This window comes from Protomyctophum parallelum, assembly GCF_964188405.1.
Source record: "Protomyctophum parallelum genome assembly, chromosome: 9".
Taxonomy (NCBI): domain Eukaryota; kingdom Metazoa; phylum Chordata; class Actinopteri; order Myctophiformes; family Myctophidae; genus Protomyctophum; species Protomyctophum parallelum.
The window spans coordinates 7,604,685-7,624,255 of NC_139706.1; the positions used below are offsets into that span (position 1 = coordinate 7,604,685).

The window sequence follows — 19,571 nt, forward strand, 5'->3', positions numbered from 1 at the left end:
CAGAACCATCTAAACACTACAGCATGCAGAGGAGAAGTCATAACAGAACCATCTTAAACACTACAACATGCAGAGGAGAAGTCATAACAGAACCATCTAAACACTACAACATGCAGAGGAGAAGTCATAACAGAACCATCTAAACACTACAACATGCAGAGGAGTAGTCATAACAGAACCATCTAAATACTACAGCATGTAGAGGAGAAGTCATAACAGAACCATCTAAATACTACAGCATGCAGAGGAGAAGTCATAACAGAACCATCTAAACACTACAACATGCAGAGGAGAAGTCATAACAGAACCATCTAAATACTACAGCATGCAGAGGAGAAGTCATAAGAGAACCATCTAAACACTACAGCATGCAGAGGGGAAGTCATAACAGAACCATCTAAACACTACAACATGCAGAGGAGAAGTCATAACAGAACCATCTAAATACTACAGCATGTAGAGGAGAAGTCATAACAGAACCATCTAAATACTACAGCATGCAGAGGAGAAGTCATAACAGAACCATCTAAACACTACAACATGCAGAGGAGAAGTCATAACAGAACCATCTAAATACTACAGCATGCAGAGGAGAAGTCATAAGAGAACCATCTAAATACTACAACATGCAGAGGGGAAGTCATAACAGAACCATCTAAACACTACAGCATGCAGAGGGGAAGTCATAACAGAACCATCTAAACACTACAACATGCAGAGGAGAAGTCATAACAGAACCATCTAAACACTACAGCATGCAGAGGAGAAGTCATAAGAGAACCATCTAAATACTACAACATGCAGAGGGGAAGTCATAACAGAACCATCTAAACACTACAGCATGCAGAGGGGAAGTCATAACAGAACCATCTAAACACTACAACATGCAGAGGAGAAGTCATAACAGAACCATCTAAATACTACAACATGCGGTCATAACAGAACCATCTGAATTCTAAACACTACAGCATGCAGTCATAACAGAACCATCTAAACACTACTCTGTTCACCTCTAGTCAATTATTTATTCAGCCACGGACCACCATTTGAGGCCATTTAGCCTCTCAGACCCATTTGAGCCACTGACCACCATTGTGAGCATAGAGTATATTATGAATAGAGTAGAGAAGGCACCCAGAGGAAACCCTGAGGCGAAATGGACATAGTGGCCGAATGAAGGTATTGCAGCCTGGCCCCAAACACATGAACGCGCTGGTCCGTTGACTATCATTGTGCACGTTCACGACGGCAGCACGCTAGCTAGCCATAAAGTTAAGTAGCTAGCTAACGAACTAGCGTGCATCCCAGAATGCTCTGTTCCTACTGTGTTGTGTTCATATATGTTACTACCACTTTATAAAACTAAGATCCAGTAGCCGAGTGGTTAAGTCGATGGCATGTGAACATCCGGGCCCGGGTTCACTTCCCAGTCGATGACCGAGTTTCTTTTCTTCTTAACAAACACAACACTGTTTGTTTGCGTCAAGTCGAGGTCCTTTATTCATTCAGTATCTGAGCCACGGGACCACCATTTTTAAGCTCAAATACTGAATAAATAATGGACCTCGACGAGAAAAGCTAAAACAATTGTGCTAGTTTGGTAAGAATGAAGCTAACTCTCAGTCCTCGATGGGGACTCGAACCCGGGCCCTGTTATCTACTAAGCGCCGAGAGTAACCATTAGGCTACTGGAACACGGCTTCACAGAGTGGCACGAACATAATATATAAACATCACAACAAGTTAACATCATATAAAGTGATCACAGATGTTTGAACAACAACAACGTTAAGTATTAAATAACATTGAACGTACCTGCTTGCTGCGGACACGACGACGACCGACATGGTGACGTGGCAAAACAACACTGAGCAAAACCCCCTCCACGCGTCTCTTCCGTATTTGAGGGGGGGCGGCACTTCCTTCCGGGTGTGACGTGAGGCCACGCCCGCGAGGACGTGGAGCTTTCTTGAGTAAGACCCGGAAGCGGGTTACGTCACGGCTTATAAATAGTCAATACAGATATGAGTCAAGTCCCCTTTCTGGCAGCGTCCTCAGTGGTCTAGCCGTCTAAACGCCCGACTTTGATTTAACTTTATATAACTTCACGGGTTCAAACCCCTCTGATGTTTTTCTCAATCATTGATTCACAATACCAGAATGCACGTTTAATCATAGTACATAAAGCAGACAGCCCTGTGATTAAACCTTCAGCATTACACTGCAACCCCACTGTGGCTATACCTTTTTATTCACAATGCAAAGTTATTGTACTCCTAATAATATATCATGGTGTAGTCTAGCTCTGGTTTGATTGATTGATTGAAATATTTATTAACAGTTTGTAGAATTACAGAACATTTCAAGCACAAACTCAATACAAAGACTTAACTGTGAGTGGACGACCCAATTAAGCATTACACTTGTTTACAACAGGGTCCACATTGTTCAATTCATCAAAACATTTAGAGACATACAAATAGACACTTCTATGTAGTTTAAAGAACAGAACAGGAATTCATCATATAGGAAGCAAAAAGGAAAAAGATACATATACAGTGAGGGGAAAGGGGGGGGGGGCGGTGGTCCATAGCTCTAATGGGCATTAGAACTATATATGGACCTGCTGTAGCAGTCAGCACAGTAGATTCATATTTCAATCGATCTGGGATGTTAAAATTGTGGGGGACCCCCAAATGGTAACTGTCATTTCTCAACTGTTTTGGACGGGGGTGCGGGGGTGGGCTCGTTGGAATCGTGTCGCCCCCCTGGGGGCGTCTTTAGGGGGCTCAAGGTTCAGGGACCCCGAGGGACCCCCCGGGACCCCCAAATGGTAACTCTGTCATTTCTCAACCGTTTTGGACGGCGGTGGGCTCGTTGTGATTGTGTCGCCCCCCTGGGGGCGTCTTTAGGGGGCTCAAGGTTCAGGGACCCCCCGGGACCACCCAGGGACCCCCAAATGGTAACTGTCATTTCTCAACTGTTTTGGACGGGGGTGGGCTCGTTGGAATCGTGTCGCCCCCCTGGGGGCGTCTTTAGGGTGCTCAAGGTTCAGGGACCCCCAGGGACCCCCCGGGACCACCCAGGGACCCCCAAATGGTAACTGTCATTTCTCAACTGTTTTGGATGGGGGTGGGCTCGTTGGAATCGTGTCGCCCCCCTGGGGGCGTCTTTAGGGGGCTCAAGGTTCAGGGACCCCGAGGTACCCCCCGGGACCCCCCCAGGGACCCCCAAATGGTAACTCTGTCATTTCTCAACCGTTTTGGACGGCGGTGGGCTCGTTGTGATTGTGTCGCCCCCCCTGGTGGCGTTTTCAAGGTTTTGGAGGTTCGGGGACCCCCCGGGACCCCCAAATGGTAACTGTCATTTCTCAACCGTTTTGGACGGCTCGTTGTGATTGTGTCGCCCCCCTGGGGGCGTCTTTGGGGGTCTCAAGGTTCAGGGACCCCCAGATGGTAACTCTGTAATTTCTCAAAGTGTGTGAGAGAGAGAGAGCTATAGTAAGAAGAATATGCAGATGAATATAAATACTATATGGCAGTGTTTCCCAACTTTTTTGTCCCAGGGCACACTTTTTTAAACCATGAAAGACAACATACCATATAGTATATGGTATGTATGTATGGCTTTTATCGCCTTTCTAAATGCAATGGGATATACACATTTTTATATTTTAACTTTTGAATAAATATAATTAGTTAATTGAAGGGACGTAAAAGGCCAGCACAGAAAATATGCTATACACTGAATCTGACATTTGTCAATACAATAAAACAAAGACACAAAGTAACATACTTTATTTTCCATATCAGCTTCCAGGTACAAAATACAAAAAAGATTGATGCACTCTCAAAAGAGATACATACATCAGGTATAAAGTGTACAGCATGAACTCCTTTCTCAGTTTGTAACATTTCTTCTAGCAGATTCAGCTAGGCTGGTAACAGATTCATTTTACATTGATTAGTGCCGTTGTGAAAGTGCAGCCATCACAAACATTCTACCAAAGTAAATGTACAATCAGATTCAGTAGTTATTAATAACAGACAGGATCATTGATCAGCTAGCAGGGTTACTGCTAGTGGGAGGACTTTCAAGGGGCTACAGAGACAAGTTCATTCTTGGCTATGATGAGAGCTGTTCTCTTTATAGGAAAAGATCATTATGTCAAAATTCATACTAAAATCTGTCAGTTTAACCGTATGAAATCTGGTATAATATTCTGGGATAAACATTGTGCTATTTTCGGTGAAGAGATTTGGGGTAGATTTCTTGCATATTGTACCGTAGTGGGACTTTCTGTAGTTGCATTTGCAGTCTCTAGTTATGGTACGGTGGGGGGGGGGGGGGGGGGGGGGGGGGGGGGGGGAGTGGGGAAGAGGAGACAGTCTCTAGTTATGGTACGGTGGGGGGGGGGGGGGGGGGGGGAGTGGGGAAGAGGAGACAGTCTCTAGTTATGGTACGGTGGGGGGGGGAGTGGGGAAGAGGAGACAGTCTCTAGTTATGGTACGGTGGGGGGGGGGAGTGGGGAAGAGGAGAGTCCCAGCAGAAGGGTGAAATTAGCCATCTATCCCATTGGTCGTATAGGGCTAGTCTCCCATTGGCTTATAGGCTAGCCAATCATGAAAATCTCGCTACTACATGGCTACTAGAGCTTTTTATCAGCTCTGCAAGCTGATAAAAAAAAGGAGAATTAGAGCCCTTGAGACCCCAAGTCAATCATTTTGGTCTACTTTTAAATTCAGATTACATTATGGGTCACGGCAACCAATTTTTCTCCTGTCCTCATCAAAAGACTGTGGTGGTAACCACTAACCACGATTAAAAATATTTATTTATTTAAAATAAAATCTTATCAGTTGATCAAATTAACAACAACCTTTCTATAAATGGCTACAGTGGCGGTTACAGTCAAAATGTTCATATGCATATACAGCTTTTCTTTTTTTTTTAAACCCAGAAGTATTTGGTCACCTAGGTCCTGTTTTAAAGTGAAATTAATTGTTCACTCAGTCACACAACACTTTGAAGTATCAAGATAGCTTATAAAATGATTGCATTGTTACATACTGTATAATAAAACCGCACAGTATAATATATTTAACTAAATGTACCATTATTGTACCATATTCCATTTGTTTTGACAGCTCAAGATTGACATGGTAAATTCTGAATAAGTAAAAGGTGTTATTGTCCTGAAAACAATACACTCATAATTTAAATACAGCAGTAAACATTTCTAGTAATTATTATACCTTTATACTTTGTTGTCTCATTCCAAATTATTGTTATCTCTCAGAGGATATTGCAGGACGTAAAACGTGTTTAACATTAGCTAGTAAAGAATGAGCTACAAATGGAATGTGCAAAATTGTGGAAAATATATTTCGACATTCTTAAAATTAGCATGAAAAGTACACATATACAGTATACACTTTAAGATCAATATTCCTGCTGTAACACTGTATAGAATTATTCCAAGTGTATTCAGTGTTTCAATGTACACACCAATAGAGTAATACGGTATATGTCAACGGTTACCTGAGAAAGGTAAGTCTACCTCAAAATATATCTTTGCTGTTGAGATTGAATACGGTTAGAAAAGTTGCTTTCACAATTATGATCTACTTGCATCAAGTAATAATTAATGTGTTGGATTACATTAACAAACTATCCTCAGCACGGTACTTAAAGTGTGTTTTGAATTACGGTTTTGTATAAAATATGAAGTGAAATGAATGATATAGTCCAGGTTAAAATCTGATTTGATCACTATTACTGTATCTAATATCTAGTCAGTATTTTAACTCAGGCCCGCCATTAGCGTGAATTTGCGTCATTGGCGTTAGTCTGGCCCAACGCCATTGGCGTAGATTCACGGCGCAATGGTCTTTTTTAGTGCTTTTGATCGAGATGCTACTCACATTAGCATTGGGTTGCTAGCTGATGATGTCAACAACAATGGAGTGCACCATCTTGAATTTCGGATCCGTTTCTTTCAAACGCCTTTATCTCCAATTCCTTGTCCCAGATGGCATTTCTGGTCAAAACAAGGTTTATTCCACAGCCCATAGCTGGCACGAGGTCAATTAACGAATTAGTCAATCCTGTAATCTATGAAACGTATGAAATGGAAACATTTCTCCTCAGAGGAAACCATTTCAAATTGTGAATCAGCAGTGCTTAGTTTTGTCAGGACTCAATTTGAGAATAACGTACTTTATACCAATATAGATGGACGAAATCTATACAGTGCCTTAAAAAACAAAAGTGTCAAGAAACGGACGGCATTGTCGTTCAATACCCCTTTTCTGAGTAATTAAGCATTCACCTGCTTTTTGCATTGTCTAATCTGATCACTAGAGGGTCAGATTACAGTACTTGCATAACTTGAAATCACCATCCTTTGCAAAGAATGACAGCAATTTGTGTGTGTGTGTGTGTGTGTGTGTGTGTGTGTGTGTGTACGCCATCACTAGCTGTTCCCACCAAATGATCCTCGTCTAGCCTGCAGGCTCAAGGAGCTGTTACAGCTCTCGGAGTAGCTGATGCCTATTTTTGTATGCTGAAAAACAATACAAAACAAAACAACTGTCATGATCACGCCAAGACATATTTACGTTATACATTAGCTTATGACTGGATGGATGGCAGGACAAATAATGGATAGATAGTTTTGCTCACCTGTGCGCTCTCCTGACTTTCTCTGGGTCCAACATTCAACACATTCAGAGAGTTGGCCCTCTTCATTCTGGAAAGCAAATACATATTTTATCAGAAGGGGGGACTATTACTATTTATTTCAGTAAATGTTAACAAAGCATGAAGCAAGGCAACAGACGGTGGTCATACATCTTTACTTATTTTTTTTACCCAGTAGCCTATTCATGGAGCTGGTTTCCTGTGTCCCAACTCCTTTGAGCTTGCGGACCAGCTTCTCGCTGCTGCGTCGTATGGATTCCCTGAGCTTAGTGAATGAGCCGCTGCGCTTCAGGGTGCCCAGCCCGTCCTCCGAACTGGACCACGTAGGACGACCGTCACCTACAGGACAAATACATGGACAAAGTGAACGATAGACAGGCGCGCGCGCGCACGCACACGCACACGCACACGCACACGCACACGCACACGCACACGCACACACACACGCACACACACACACACACACACACTGAAAGAAGTTTTACCTTCAACAGATCCAAACTCTTTTTCGTGTGCTCTTGTCAGAATTTCTTTGTAGAGAGATTCAGCCTGCCTATACTTCCCTTGCTTCAGGTAGCATGATGCCTTGATGGAGAAAGATATATTTATTTTATTATCCTTTGAGAGACACACACACACACAGGTATTTGTGTGAGTGGCCGAGTCTGCCGTTGTCTTGTAGGTGCAAACAACACAGGTATCAGGATCAATATTGAACATTATTTATAATTCATTACAATGACCTGTGCATTAATTGTCCCATAGTGGTGACTAAGTGAGCAGCTTACAATGACCATTTGCTTGGTTGTCAACATTTACACAACATTTCTGCTCTGATCTTGTCGTTCTGGCTAAGAGCATCTACTAAATACCAAAATTGAACATTTACAATTACATTGTATTAATGATTTTCTTGTTCCTACTATGCATTTTCTGTTTCCACTTTTCCTGTTAAATAATGGTTCATAATTCTGTGTACACGGTAAATTGTCCCTTTCAGTTGGGTTGGTTCAGTCCATTCTGTTGCACCCACCAGGTTGTTCTTGGTCTTGGCTACATTGGCGTCATCTGGTCCCAGGCGGCTCTGGTAGATGTGTAGGGCCCGTTCATAGTACTGCTCCACCTCCTGGTACTTTCCTTGGTTCTGACACAGTAGGGCCAGGTTGTTTAGTTGCTTTGCAACATCTGGGTGGTCAGTGCCAAGGACCTATAGGTACATTTCAGATAGAACAAGTTAGTTGCACTAATAAACCATATTGTTGCTGTCGGGCAGAAACCTCATGTTAGCTTTCTGTGTTTTTCTGTAAATTAATGTCCTACTTGATCATACTACAGCGTCACATCACACGCAAGCATCAAAAGTAGTAGATCTACAAGCTCAAAACTCTGGGCGAAGCACTGCGTTTTGACATATTTTACAATTTTATTTTACAATTTTAATCCAATTAACCCATTTTGGGCCGGAACCCCTTTTGGTGTTAGCATTATGTTATGCTTTAGATATTGAAAAATAGCAGATCTACAAGCTCGTAGCGTGCCACCGAGTGGCACACTACGAGCTTGTACGTCTGCTATTTTTGAAAAATCAAAGAACCACTGACATAGAAACATAGCTTTTTCAGAAAACAGCTCTCTTACAGAGTGTTTTATTACCTTCTCTCGGATCTCCAGAGCTCTCTTACAGAGTGGTTCGGCTTCCATATATTTCCCTCTCTTCCCATAAAGCACCGCTAGGTTGTTCAGTGTTGCTGCCACCTGTAGACAGACACAAATAAATGGATGCACAAAATGAATGCGCACACACCCTCAGTGAGGTTGATTTAGACCAGGGGTACTCTAAATATAATTCTGAAGGGTCCACCAGGAACATTTTCAATAAGACAAAGGTCCATAAGACCAGTCATATAAGGCCCATTACATCCATCTAAAAAAATAATTGTCATGTTGGTTTCATGTAATTTTAAAAGACATTTGGACCATGTTTACAATGAAAATTACAGAATGTGCCTGAAAATATCAACGTGGATGTCAAGTGGAGACGGCTTGTTGCATAACAATAGCATCTCTTAGATAATACAAATAATATATTAGGAAAATGTAATAATTTGCTATAATCGATTTGAGGATCACTGATGTAAACGATTCTCAGAAACCTTTACAGTTCATATACTACGTCTTTCTGAGCATTATGGACTACAGTATTTACAGATCTTCAAATCTTTCCTGATAGATGGTAGTAGGTGTGATTGATTGACTGAAAATGTTATAAACATATTGCAGAATGGGACCAGTCCAAGGAAGGTACAGGTCAATACAAGATCTGCAAAGAGGATGAAACCAGAAAAAAGACTAAGACTAAGACTTGTTTACATCAGGGTCCTCCATTTTCAATTCATCAAAGGTGTGAGTGTTGGGGTGGATAACCTACAGCTGGATGGTCCATTCCTAGTGTTTTCTCTCTGATCGCCAGAGCATCGTTCAGGAGGTTTGCTGCCTCTTTGTACTTGTTCTGGTCCCTGCAGGAAACAGACACAAACATGGCACGTGAACACATAGACATCAAAGGGGGCTTGAGACCCTGCCCTTTTACCCGTCTGCCCTCTCCAGACCATGAATGAATGCAGCCTCACCTGTAAACCAGTGCTAGTATGTTTAGCATGGTGGCTACATCTGGGTGGCTGTGTCCTGAGGACTTCTCCAGGTCTTCCAGGGCCTGTTGAAATGTTATTCTTTTTAAATGTAGGATATATTTTGACATGTATATCATATGTCCGAAACCGTTACTTTTCAGGATTCAAATTCTGAAGAAAGGAGTCCTTATGCACACTTACGGGGGACAGGTGTGTCGGATAAATGAATTGGAAGAGCAGGAAAAAAACTGGAATCCCCGCACACTGTCTTCACTTACAGAATTTTATTTAAGCAATATTTCGGTCAGTCAGACCTTCATCGGGCATGGATTCAAATTCAAAAATAGCAAAAGTAGCTTCTACTTTTGATGCCTTCGTGAATATGGAGATAAGAGGCTTCTGCCAAAATTAATTATGTATACATGTATAAATGTATACATTATTGAACTCAACTGACTTGAATGTGAACATATAAAAACCTCGGACACACCTGTTTGCAAAGTGGCACCGCCACCTCGTAGCGTCCCTGAGAAGCGTACTGAATGACCAGGTTGTGTAGGGTTCTGAGACGGGCCGGGGTCTCATACCCTCCCTGCTGCGCTGCTGCCACGGCACTGCTTTGGTGGGGCTGTGACACTGAACCAGGACAGAAGATGGAAGGGGATGAACACGGCACTGTACAAAGAAACACCCGCACAAACATGCAGGTTTTTCCTACGAAACGGTTATCAAGCCAGGTGACCACTGCCTAGTCAGTCAGGAGGCCTGCACATGCCCAGTGCCAGAACCTAGGCTCACTGTGTGCGTGCGTGCCTCCATGTCTGTCTAACAAGTATAGACCAGGCAGGGATACACATTAGCACAGGCCTATTCTAAAAGAAACATTTAAGATCAACTGAAAAGTAGGGCCTGCATAATGTGCAGTTTCACCCACTTAGTAGATTATTCCTCACCACATGTAACAGCAATGCTCAAAATGTGACATCACTACAGTAATTGTCCCTAGGTCTTGTGAAGAGCTGTTGCCTCCAATATTCCTTTCCATCATGAGAGCATTCATAAAGTATTGAGAGACTAAACTCCACTGTGTGAGCAGTGGCTCTCAAAGTGGTAGATCTTGAATGTGTTCCAGGTGGTCCCCAACAATACGAGTTAATATATCAACATTAGTTCATCCACTTTAACCCTATATATATCGGATATGTGAAAGCTTATCCATCGTCAAGCTCACAACGTTGTAGATCTTCCTTTTTTTCTTTTTCATTTTCACAATTTGTATTTGTTTTCTGATCAGGCAAAAACACGGTATAATAATTTCAAAGTATACCAAATTGAACTCAAAACACTCACACACACACAAAACCCCCTCCCCCCCATCCTATTCACAGAATAATCAACCCACAACACATCCATTACATCACCGGGTCAGTAAGTCTCTCAGGTCTGATATTAGGTCTGTCCACATTGAAATTGTGCCCTCTTGGGACTGATTAATCCTTGCCGATGACAGTTCCAGATAAGCAATGTCCAGAAAGCTTCGCAGCCAATGTGTTTTTGAAACATCATGTGGGCGATTCCAGCGTTGGGCTATGATCTTTTTGGCTGCGTAGATCTGCCATTTTTAAATATACTGTATGATGTAAAAGTTTTGTAGCATTTCAAAAACACTATTCTTGTATGTATGTATCTTGTATGTACAGTATGTATCTTGTATGTAGGTATAGCACAACATATTGTCAGATGGTCCGTGCCGTGGCCAATTGAATATGTAAAAAAAAAAGACTGATCTTCAAGCTATTAAAAAAAAAAAAAAAAAAAAAAAAATCCTGTATGGGGTCTCTAGCACAAGATATTGTCAGATGGGGATCCGTGGCCAATTCATTTGGGGGTCCTTGACATACAAACAGTTTGAGAACCACTGATACAGAGAGTGGCTTACTGACACTGAGAAACTATGACAGGCAGGACAAAACAACTTGAGACGCAGTCAAATGGCAACGTAATTACTCACTCTGCGACTGTTCCTCCTCCTCAGTAGGAAAGAGGTCATCTAGAGATTCTTTTGTGGAGGAGGTGTCCTTATCATCCTGTTGAAGAAAATAAACAAACTCCACTTCGTCATCACAATTCAGTAACAATAAACCAGCTAATTTTATGCATGCTTCTATGCATCTATGCTATGCATCTATGCATGCTTGTTTAAGACGGACAGACAGATATTCTCAGTATGGCTTGTGTAAAGGTTGATGTTTGCATATAATATTAGTAAACTCGTAATATTGGTGCAAACTAGGCTTAGGCCCATAATATTCTATAATCAAACATTTTTAAATGTATAATCATCTTAAAGTGCGTACGACATAAATCTATAAAATAGGATAAAACTAATCATGTTGTCTGTCTCACCAGTGGTGGTTCGTCCTGGTCATATTTGCGAATGGAAGACATGAACTGGAGGTGTCTGTTGTTTTCCTCCAGGGTGACCAGCTCCTGTTCTCTCTCCTGTAGATGCTGCTGGGTTCCAGCCAGCTCATCTCTCAGCCACTGGTTCTCCTGACACAGCCGACGCACCTGAAGAGGAAGAGATTTGATTTATTTTTTTAAACCTTCATTTACAGAGAATGCCCCGTGTCTCATGCACACAGAGGAGCATCAGGTGACAAGAAAGAGGGAGTGATATGTTATCTGTTTTTAACACTTAAAGGTGTAGTTCACCCAAGAAGTAGGTCGGGCGGGAACCCCTTTTGGTGTTTTAAACATTATGTTATAATTTAGCTATTGAAAAATAGCAGATCTACAAGCTCATAGCGCTACGAGCTTGTAGGTCTGCTATTTTTGAAAAATCATAAAAATATTTATTTCAGAAAACTGGAGGATTTAAAAGATTTTTTTCTAATTTTGAAGTCAGGCCTGAATGGATAATTGTCGGTATCAGCCGGTAACACACGGGAGTCTGTCCCCGTAACAATGCGCTAGAACCCTGGGAGATGGATTGCTGAGGTGGAGCGCCACACCTACCATCAGCTCCCAGTACTTCCAGCATGACTTGATGCACCCAAGCCATGCTACTCATACGCCGAGTTGGCGAGATCAAAACCATGAACTTGTGGTCCAAAGACGAGCTACTGAGCTAGTTCACCCAAAAAAGTGACTTATTTCAGGGTTCAATGTCTCTTCTTAGAACAGAGAGAAGCAGTGTATTGTTAAAGGCATGTGAAACAAAGTTTTCATCTGTTTTTTAAAGTGAGAGAGGCTTTTTCATCCAAAAGTCTAAAGAGATTCCTCTTTGACAGTGAAAAGGGTACATTCAAAGAATGGAAAGAGAACTATGCGTTCATCCTACCAGGTTTCATCAATGGAAAGCCATTGCTGTCGATATCCTACCTAGTTGTGGTCAAAGGTTTACATACACTTGTCATGGCAGTCTTGACTTTCCAATAATTTCTACAACTCTTATTTTTCTGCGATAAGAGTGTTTGGAGCAAATACTTCATTGTCACACAAAAAAAATCATGAACTTTTTTTTTGTATGGAGAACCAGGATGACTGGAAGCGGTCTATGGACGACCTAGATAAGAGAGACTTTCTGAAAATGTGATCAAATCTGCTGGGTCACAAATATACATGCAGCAATGCTAATATTCGGTTACATGTCCCTTGGGAACTTTCAAATCAATCAGATTCTTCCATTTCTATTTTCTCACCTGTGCACGGAGCTTCTGTTTCTCTGCTTCAAGAGAACTCAGGTGGGCTGACAGTGCCATCATGACCTGGAGGGCGGAGACAATGCATGTAGTGAGGGAGGGCAAACAGCCTATAGAGAAACCTTTTAGTTTGAGAAAGTAATGCACAAGAACAACCATGGATAGTGGACACTCAAAAGAGTTTAGTCTGAAACTTGTTTGATATCAAGTCAACTTGTTTTTTAAAGGGAAATGATCTGAAACAGGTAGAGATTATGTCTTCTGTTTAGTAATGTGCTATAAACTAGAGAGACATAGGGAGGACAATGATAATGGGAGCAGTGAAAGAGATGGGTACAGACAGACCAATGACTATTCTAATGGTCTTCTAAACTATTCATTCTAATCCATTACAAGAAATGTATTCTACTGTAGTAAAGAGATCTGCTCTTGGCTCTTGGCCTCTTGGCCCCTTTCCGCTGTGTCTATTATTCAGTTGTGCCGTTCGATTCCGTTCCCTCTTTACCTGGGCCTCCCCCAGTCCCAGTTCTATCCTCTCCAGTGACTGGCTGATGATGCAGCTTTTCTCTTGTTCCACACTGCCGCTTTCTGCCGCTGATCTGTCTTCCATCGCACCCTGCAGTTTGTCCAGCAGAGTGCGGTTTTCTCCTCTCAGCGCCTCCAGCCCAGCTATCACCTGCTGTGTGCTGCAAAGGAGTTCTTCACCGGACAACATGGTTCAGCGTCTAGAGTTCCTCTTCTGACCTGGAGATTGGTATGAATGAAGTACGGTAGTAGTACCAGTAGAAGTAGTCGTAATAATAAACAGAACCCTTATCCCCCTTAACGCAAAAGGAATTGTTTGAACCTTCTTGGACTAACATTGGCAAGTGAAGGGTCACACTCAAGAGTTTTTCTTATTTCTCCATAGGCCTTAAAATGGAAACATCAATCACCACAATCATCTTGGCTGCGGCTTGCTACATAGAACAATACATTGCATATTGTCGCTGTCAGCAGAAACCTCCTATCTTCATATTCTTAATAACTTAAACGAACTTAAATAAATGAACACCTTACCTAATTGATCATACTAGACTAGTTTAAAGCTCGTTGGATGCGTGACTTTTAGTGACATTTAGTACATTGTTGGGGCCCGCAGGCTGGACTTCAGACATCACTCTACTAGAGCAGTAGAGCGTCACACAAAGGTATCAAATGTAGCAGATCTACAAGCTTGAAACTGCACAAGGTGACACGTTTTCAGCTTGTCGATCTGTAGCAGTAAGCCTGTTGTCTCTGATGTCATGGACACCGGGCTCACTTCCTTCCTGGACTACATGTTGTCTCAGTAAGACAGCCCTCCCCCTATCCACAAGGAGCAGTGCACCAAAGCATTATGGGAATTGTAGTCTGGGTAGGAAGTGTCCATGACATCATGGACACTTTGAAATACTAAAAACACGTAAAAACCTCAGTAAAGTGTTTCTCCCTTTTTTGGCAAAGTATAAAAGTAATTAATGCATATAATTAGTCATATCGGCCTTGTGTAGCTTGTTTATGAAGCCTAAAAGCAATAAAGAAATTTTAACTTTGTGTTCATGTGTTAATCGCAATCATGTATGACAATGAATGGTCAACTTAACATGTAATGGTGACACAGCCCTAGTTTCTACTACAGCCACATGTAATCCAGGCACGTACCGTGGGGGCCCTTCCGTCACTCGGTTGAAGATAGCCGGTATTAATAGAGCCGCGTAGGTTGTATGGCACAATACGTCCCGAGCACCGTACGCCTCGTAATCTCAGGGAGCGTTCGTTGACACCGTTATACGTTTCAGCTCAGCCGAGTAGACACTCCATTACCAATACCAGCCATCTCCTGATGACCCCATTCAAGGTCACACATGACACCAAGGTCACATGATTAACATGTAAGACACATACATAAAAACGACATTACACTCTTTATCCAGATTTCATACATTGTAAAATTCATATAATATAATATTAAAGGGATATTTCACTTTATCCTCTACTCAGGCTTATGTGAACACAGCAGACAGCTTTTAAGTTGCTTGATTCAGTATTTAGATATTAATTTTAGCTGCCCCGCTCCCTCCACAAACCCATTGTAACTTCAAACTCTACTTTAACCATGATAGATTTAAAACACCCAACCTTTTTTCTGGTGACTGATGGTCTTTCAAATACGTGAGGGGGCAGTGGCTTTTCATTTAGCCTACCGTTCCGGCCTCCTTCTGGAGGGCATTTTTCAAAAATAATTAAAAAATAAATAAGAACAGTAGGCTAAATGAAAACGCACGGACCACTCACGTATTTGAAGGACACCAGGAAAAGAGTTGAGCGTCTATCATGGTTAAAATGGATTTTGAAGTTAATGGGTTTGTATAGGAAGGGGTCAGGGCAGTAAAATGAATATCTAATTACTGAATAAAGTAACTTAAAAACTGTCTGTGGTGTTCACATAAGCCCGAGTAGATGATACAATGACAAAAAGTTTGTTTTTTAAAGTGAATTATCCCTTTAAGATGTTGGAAAAAAGGGGGAAATTCAAAATCTACATTATATAACGTGAGTCAAAGTAAAAAATGACCAAAAGTATGCAGATTGTCCCATTTGAAATGTTTAACAAAAAAATACCTTTTGAAAATAGCAGATCTAAAAGCTCACAATGTGTCACATCACAATGCATTGTGAGCTTGTAGTGGTAAATGAACAATGTAGGCTAGTATGTTTAGTAATAATACAAATCTACAAAGTAATTATAGTAGTTAAGTTTCCAAATAGTATATTTTCTACACTATACTTCAGTAAAGGTAATGATTTAATTTCCACCACTGTTGGTAACCATGGTTTGTTTGTATATTTGCTTCCTTCTCTAAGGCCTCGATAACACCTAATAAACACCCGGCTTGTGTGTTTGATGGCCGCCTCAATGCTTTTCCAATGGAAGTCACATGTTTTGAGCAAACATTTGTTTGATGGCTGTGTTCTGTCCCCCTCCCCTCGATCAAACAAATGTTTGGTCAAACCATGTGACTTCCATTGGAAATGCATTGGGGCAGCCATTAAACACAGTCAAGACAAATGTTTCACACATAAACATACATTCTGTGCTCTGCCTGTGTTTGATGACCGCCTCAATGCCTTTCCAATTGTAGTCACATGGTTTGATCAAACATTTGTAGGCTATTTGATGGAGGGGAGGGGGGCAATCAAACACAAGTGTTTGGTCAAACCATGTGCCTCCCATTGGAAAAGCATTGAACAGCCAGCAAACACAGGCAGGGCAACAAAACATGTGTTCTTTATGTGTGAATGAGGCCTAAAAGGAAAAACATTCCTGGCATTGTCGTCTATTTAGTGTCACAATAAACAACAGTCCTATAAATCCTTATGTTTAAACAATAAACAGTCCTATAAATCCTCTAATGTCTAAACAATAACAGTGTTAAAGGATAAAACCATGTTTCTCAAACAAACGCTTACCATGGAACAAACAGCTTGGTTCCCAGACAGCCTGGATCCCAAACCAAACAGCATGCTGGAAAACAACATGGCCGCTTCTATTTAAATCCAAAGCCCCGCCCACTGGATCCGGTCACCTGTTCAACTAGTCCGTCCGTCATTGGTCCGTTGGTCAGAGTGATAAGTGGATAATTGGATCATCCACTCATTCCACTGTTGATCATCACAGCTGTGTGCACACGCACGCACGCACACACATGTATTATTTTACCCTTTGGTTGGTTATAAACACTTATATTAATAAACACAAGGACGTGTTTGTCTGTGGCTGTCTGTATCAGGCGGCAGGCCATATACTGTAAAAAAGTATCAGGCTTATAGGTTTGTTTATTCCGCCATCTTGGATATCATGCATCAACTCAACTCCCGTCCCAAAGTCTCGCGGGACTTGATCTGCACAGTGTGGAGTGCAACAGGTGGTCTGTTGTTGCTACAGCGCCATCTTGTGGTGGTTTAAATACATGCAGTGTGTTTTAGACCGTTGTTCCATAATGTTTGAGACTTGACTTGTTGCGAACGCAATGAGCACTAACTATGAGACCCTGCAGATCATGTCTGTGTGTCTGTGTGTCTGTCCCGCTGTGACACCACCCGCCCGCCACCAGAGGGCGCAGCTGTAGCACACACACACACACACACACACACACACACACACACACACACACACACACACACGGCGCAGCTGTAGCACACACACACACACACAACCACACACACACACGAGCTGCGTTCGCTTCCCGCGTTTGCGCGTCTTACTTGTATTGAGGCAATAAAGTGCAATAACAGGCACAATCATTGGCTGAAAAATATGTGTGCTCAAAATATCAAAGTGAAATAACAAAATAGGCACATAGCATATGAATCACTTGAACAGTGCATTATTAAAGTACTTAAACCTGTTGGGAAAAGATGTGCAACATGTTAGCATGAATCACTTGAACAGTGCATTATAAGTACTTAAACCTGTTGGGAAAAGATGTGCAACATGTTGCATGTAAAGGTGAGGATAGCTCATGTAAACAGGTGGAGATGTAAACAGGTGTAGGCTGAGGATAGCCGGGTGGAGTAAAGTCCAATACTACATGTAAACAGGTGTAGGTATAAACAGGTGTAGGTGTGAACCGGTGTAGATGTAAACAGGTGTAGATGTAAACAGGTGTATAGGCTGAGGATAGCCGGGTGGAGTAAAGTCCAATACTACATGTGAACAGGGGCCTGTTTCACGAAACTTGGATTAACTAATCCAGGATTTAGGCCAAAGCCAGGCTTTTTAAATCCTGATCTTTACAGCCTGGTTTATTCCGTTCCACTAAAGCCAATTGAGGCTCAGAATTGGCGGATTTGGCGAGCCGGGATCAGCAAGCCTGGCTTAATAGACAGTCTGGCTTTTTGTCTCTAGACCCATTCTGTAGAACACAGATTTACTGATCCTTCTTCTTCATGGGGTATTAAGGCAGTTTGCATCCTTAATAGTTGCATTACAGCCCCCTTCTGTATATCTCATTATCTTTACTAATCTATTCAAGACTTACTGATACAAGGACTTAAGCTTCTAAAATAAATACGGTTGCTGTAATTAAAGAGAGAACATACTCTCAATAGTGGATAGACTGAATGATTAACTACACCAAAAATATAGTTTACATTTTACCACTACTATTAACTTAAAACAGAATTCTTAATATTGTAAGCATAATGATATTGTCGCATTGTGATATTTGGCCATAACTCCCTCCTCTGAGGGAGCTACCTTTGGGGAAGGGGGTTGTTGTCCAGACAGGGGCCAGACTGGTGAGGGTCATGGGAGCATGCCAAAGTTTGTGCTATTGCCATAGAGAATGCATTGGGCGTTTAAGTTAAATAACTCAGAAACTACAAAACATTTCAAAGTAAAATGTTCCAGCATGTGTCTCCACAGTAAGCTGAATTTTACAAAGTGTGAATGGAGTTTCTAGGTGAAAGTGATTTTTTGAAGTGCCACTATCTGCCTATAAATGTCTCAAATTTGAAAGCACTATATTTCTAAAACTATGAAACATTTCAAAGATTCCTTTTCAGGCACACATGTCCACCGTAGGATGAACCTAAATAGGTTTGAATGGGGTTTCTAGGTGTAAGTATGTAGGACTAGTAGTGGGTGAAACGTTACAATGGTAATATGTTGTAAAACAATGAGTAATGGTAATATTCGGTTTGACTGCTTAATGAACAGTAAAGACATTAAACCTGGCTGTTAGCCTGGTCCGGAGCAGGCTAAATCCAAAGCATTAGTTTCCATGGTAACTTATGTAGCATCACTTTCATGAAACCGAATCAAGCCTCAACATATCCAGGTTAACTGGTTAAGTTAATCTGGCAAGATCAACCAGCTTTCATGAAACCGGTTAAGCACTGATCCAGGATATATTAAGCCAGGATATGTGTTAAAGCCCGGCTTAATCTCTAATCCAAGTTTCGTGAAATAGGCCCCAGGTGTAGGTGTAAACCGGTGTAGATGTAAACAGGTGTAGGTGTAAACCGGTGTAGATGTAAACAGATAGGTGTAAACAGGTGTAGGTGTAAACAGGTGTAGGCGTGAGGATGGGTGGAGTAAAGTCCAATACTTACTATCATTAAATACCAACTTCAATAAATGCAAATTCACTGCAGGTACAATAAATGTACCATAATGATCACTGTGTAATTTTCTTCAAAATAATAATCTTCCTTTCCTTTTTTTGAGGAACAGCAATGTCCGTGTTCACCTATGTGACTATGAGCACCCTAGTATGACTATGAGTACCAGTAGGGGCGCCGTTGTGCCAGAAACAGAGAGTGAGAGAGAGATAGTGCTGCACTGTTGCCTGCTAATGAGAGCGAGAGAGAGAGAGAGAGAGAATGAGAGAGAGAGAGAGGGGGGGAGTTGCACCACTCAGTTCACACGGGTGTGATATTTTTTTTATAGGAAGGCAACTACAGAGAAAATACAATGATCAACACACACGCACGCATGCACGCATGCACG

General features: G+C 41.7%; 1 protein-coding gene across 1 annotated transcript in view; it reads right to left on the bottom strand.

Moving 5' to 3' along the window:
* Nucleotides 1–13,776, bottom strand: part of LOC310863991 (uncharacterized protein) — a gene marked incomplete at its 3' end in the record, with an annotated part of 82,844 nt that extends 69,068 nt beyond the window's left edge. Inside the window, exons 1-11 of the mRNA XM_083772524.1 lie at nt 13,542–13,776; nt 13,037–13,102; nt 11,739–11,903; nt 11,344–11,419; nt 9,823–9,968; nt 9,333–9,415; nt 9,131–9,218; nt 8,356–8,457; nt 7,736–7,909; nt 7,188–7,287; nt 6,874–7,041 (exon numbers count right to left, since the gene is read on the bottom strand). Of these exons, the coding sequence (XP_083628650.1) occupies nt 6,874–7,041; nt 7,188–7,287; nt 7,736–7,909; nt 8,356–8,457; nt 9,131–9,218; nt 9,333–9,415; nt 9,823–9,968; nt 11,344–11,419; nt 11,739–11,903; nt 13,037–13,102; nt 13,542–13,751 (1,378 nt within the window). The 5' untranslated portion in view covers nt 13,752–13,776. The remainder of the gene's footprint in view (nt 1–6,873; nt 7,042–7,187; nt 7,288–7,735; nt 7,910–8,355; nt 8,458–9,130; nt 9,219–9,332; nt 9,416–9,822; nt 9,969–11,343; nt 11,420–11,738; nt 11,904–13,036; nt 13,103–13,541) is intronic.
* Nucleotides 13,777–19,571: the final 5,795 nt, after the last annotated feature.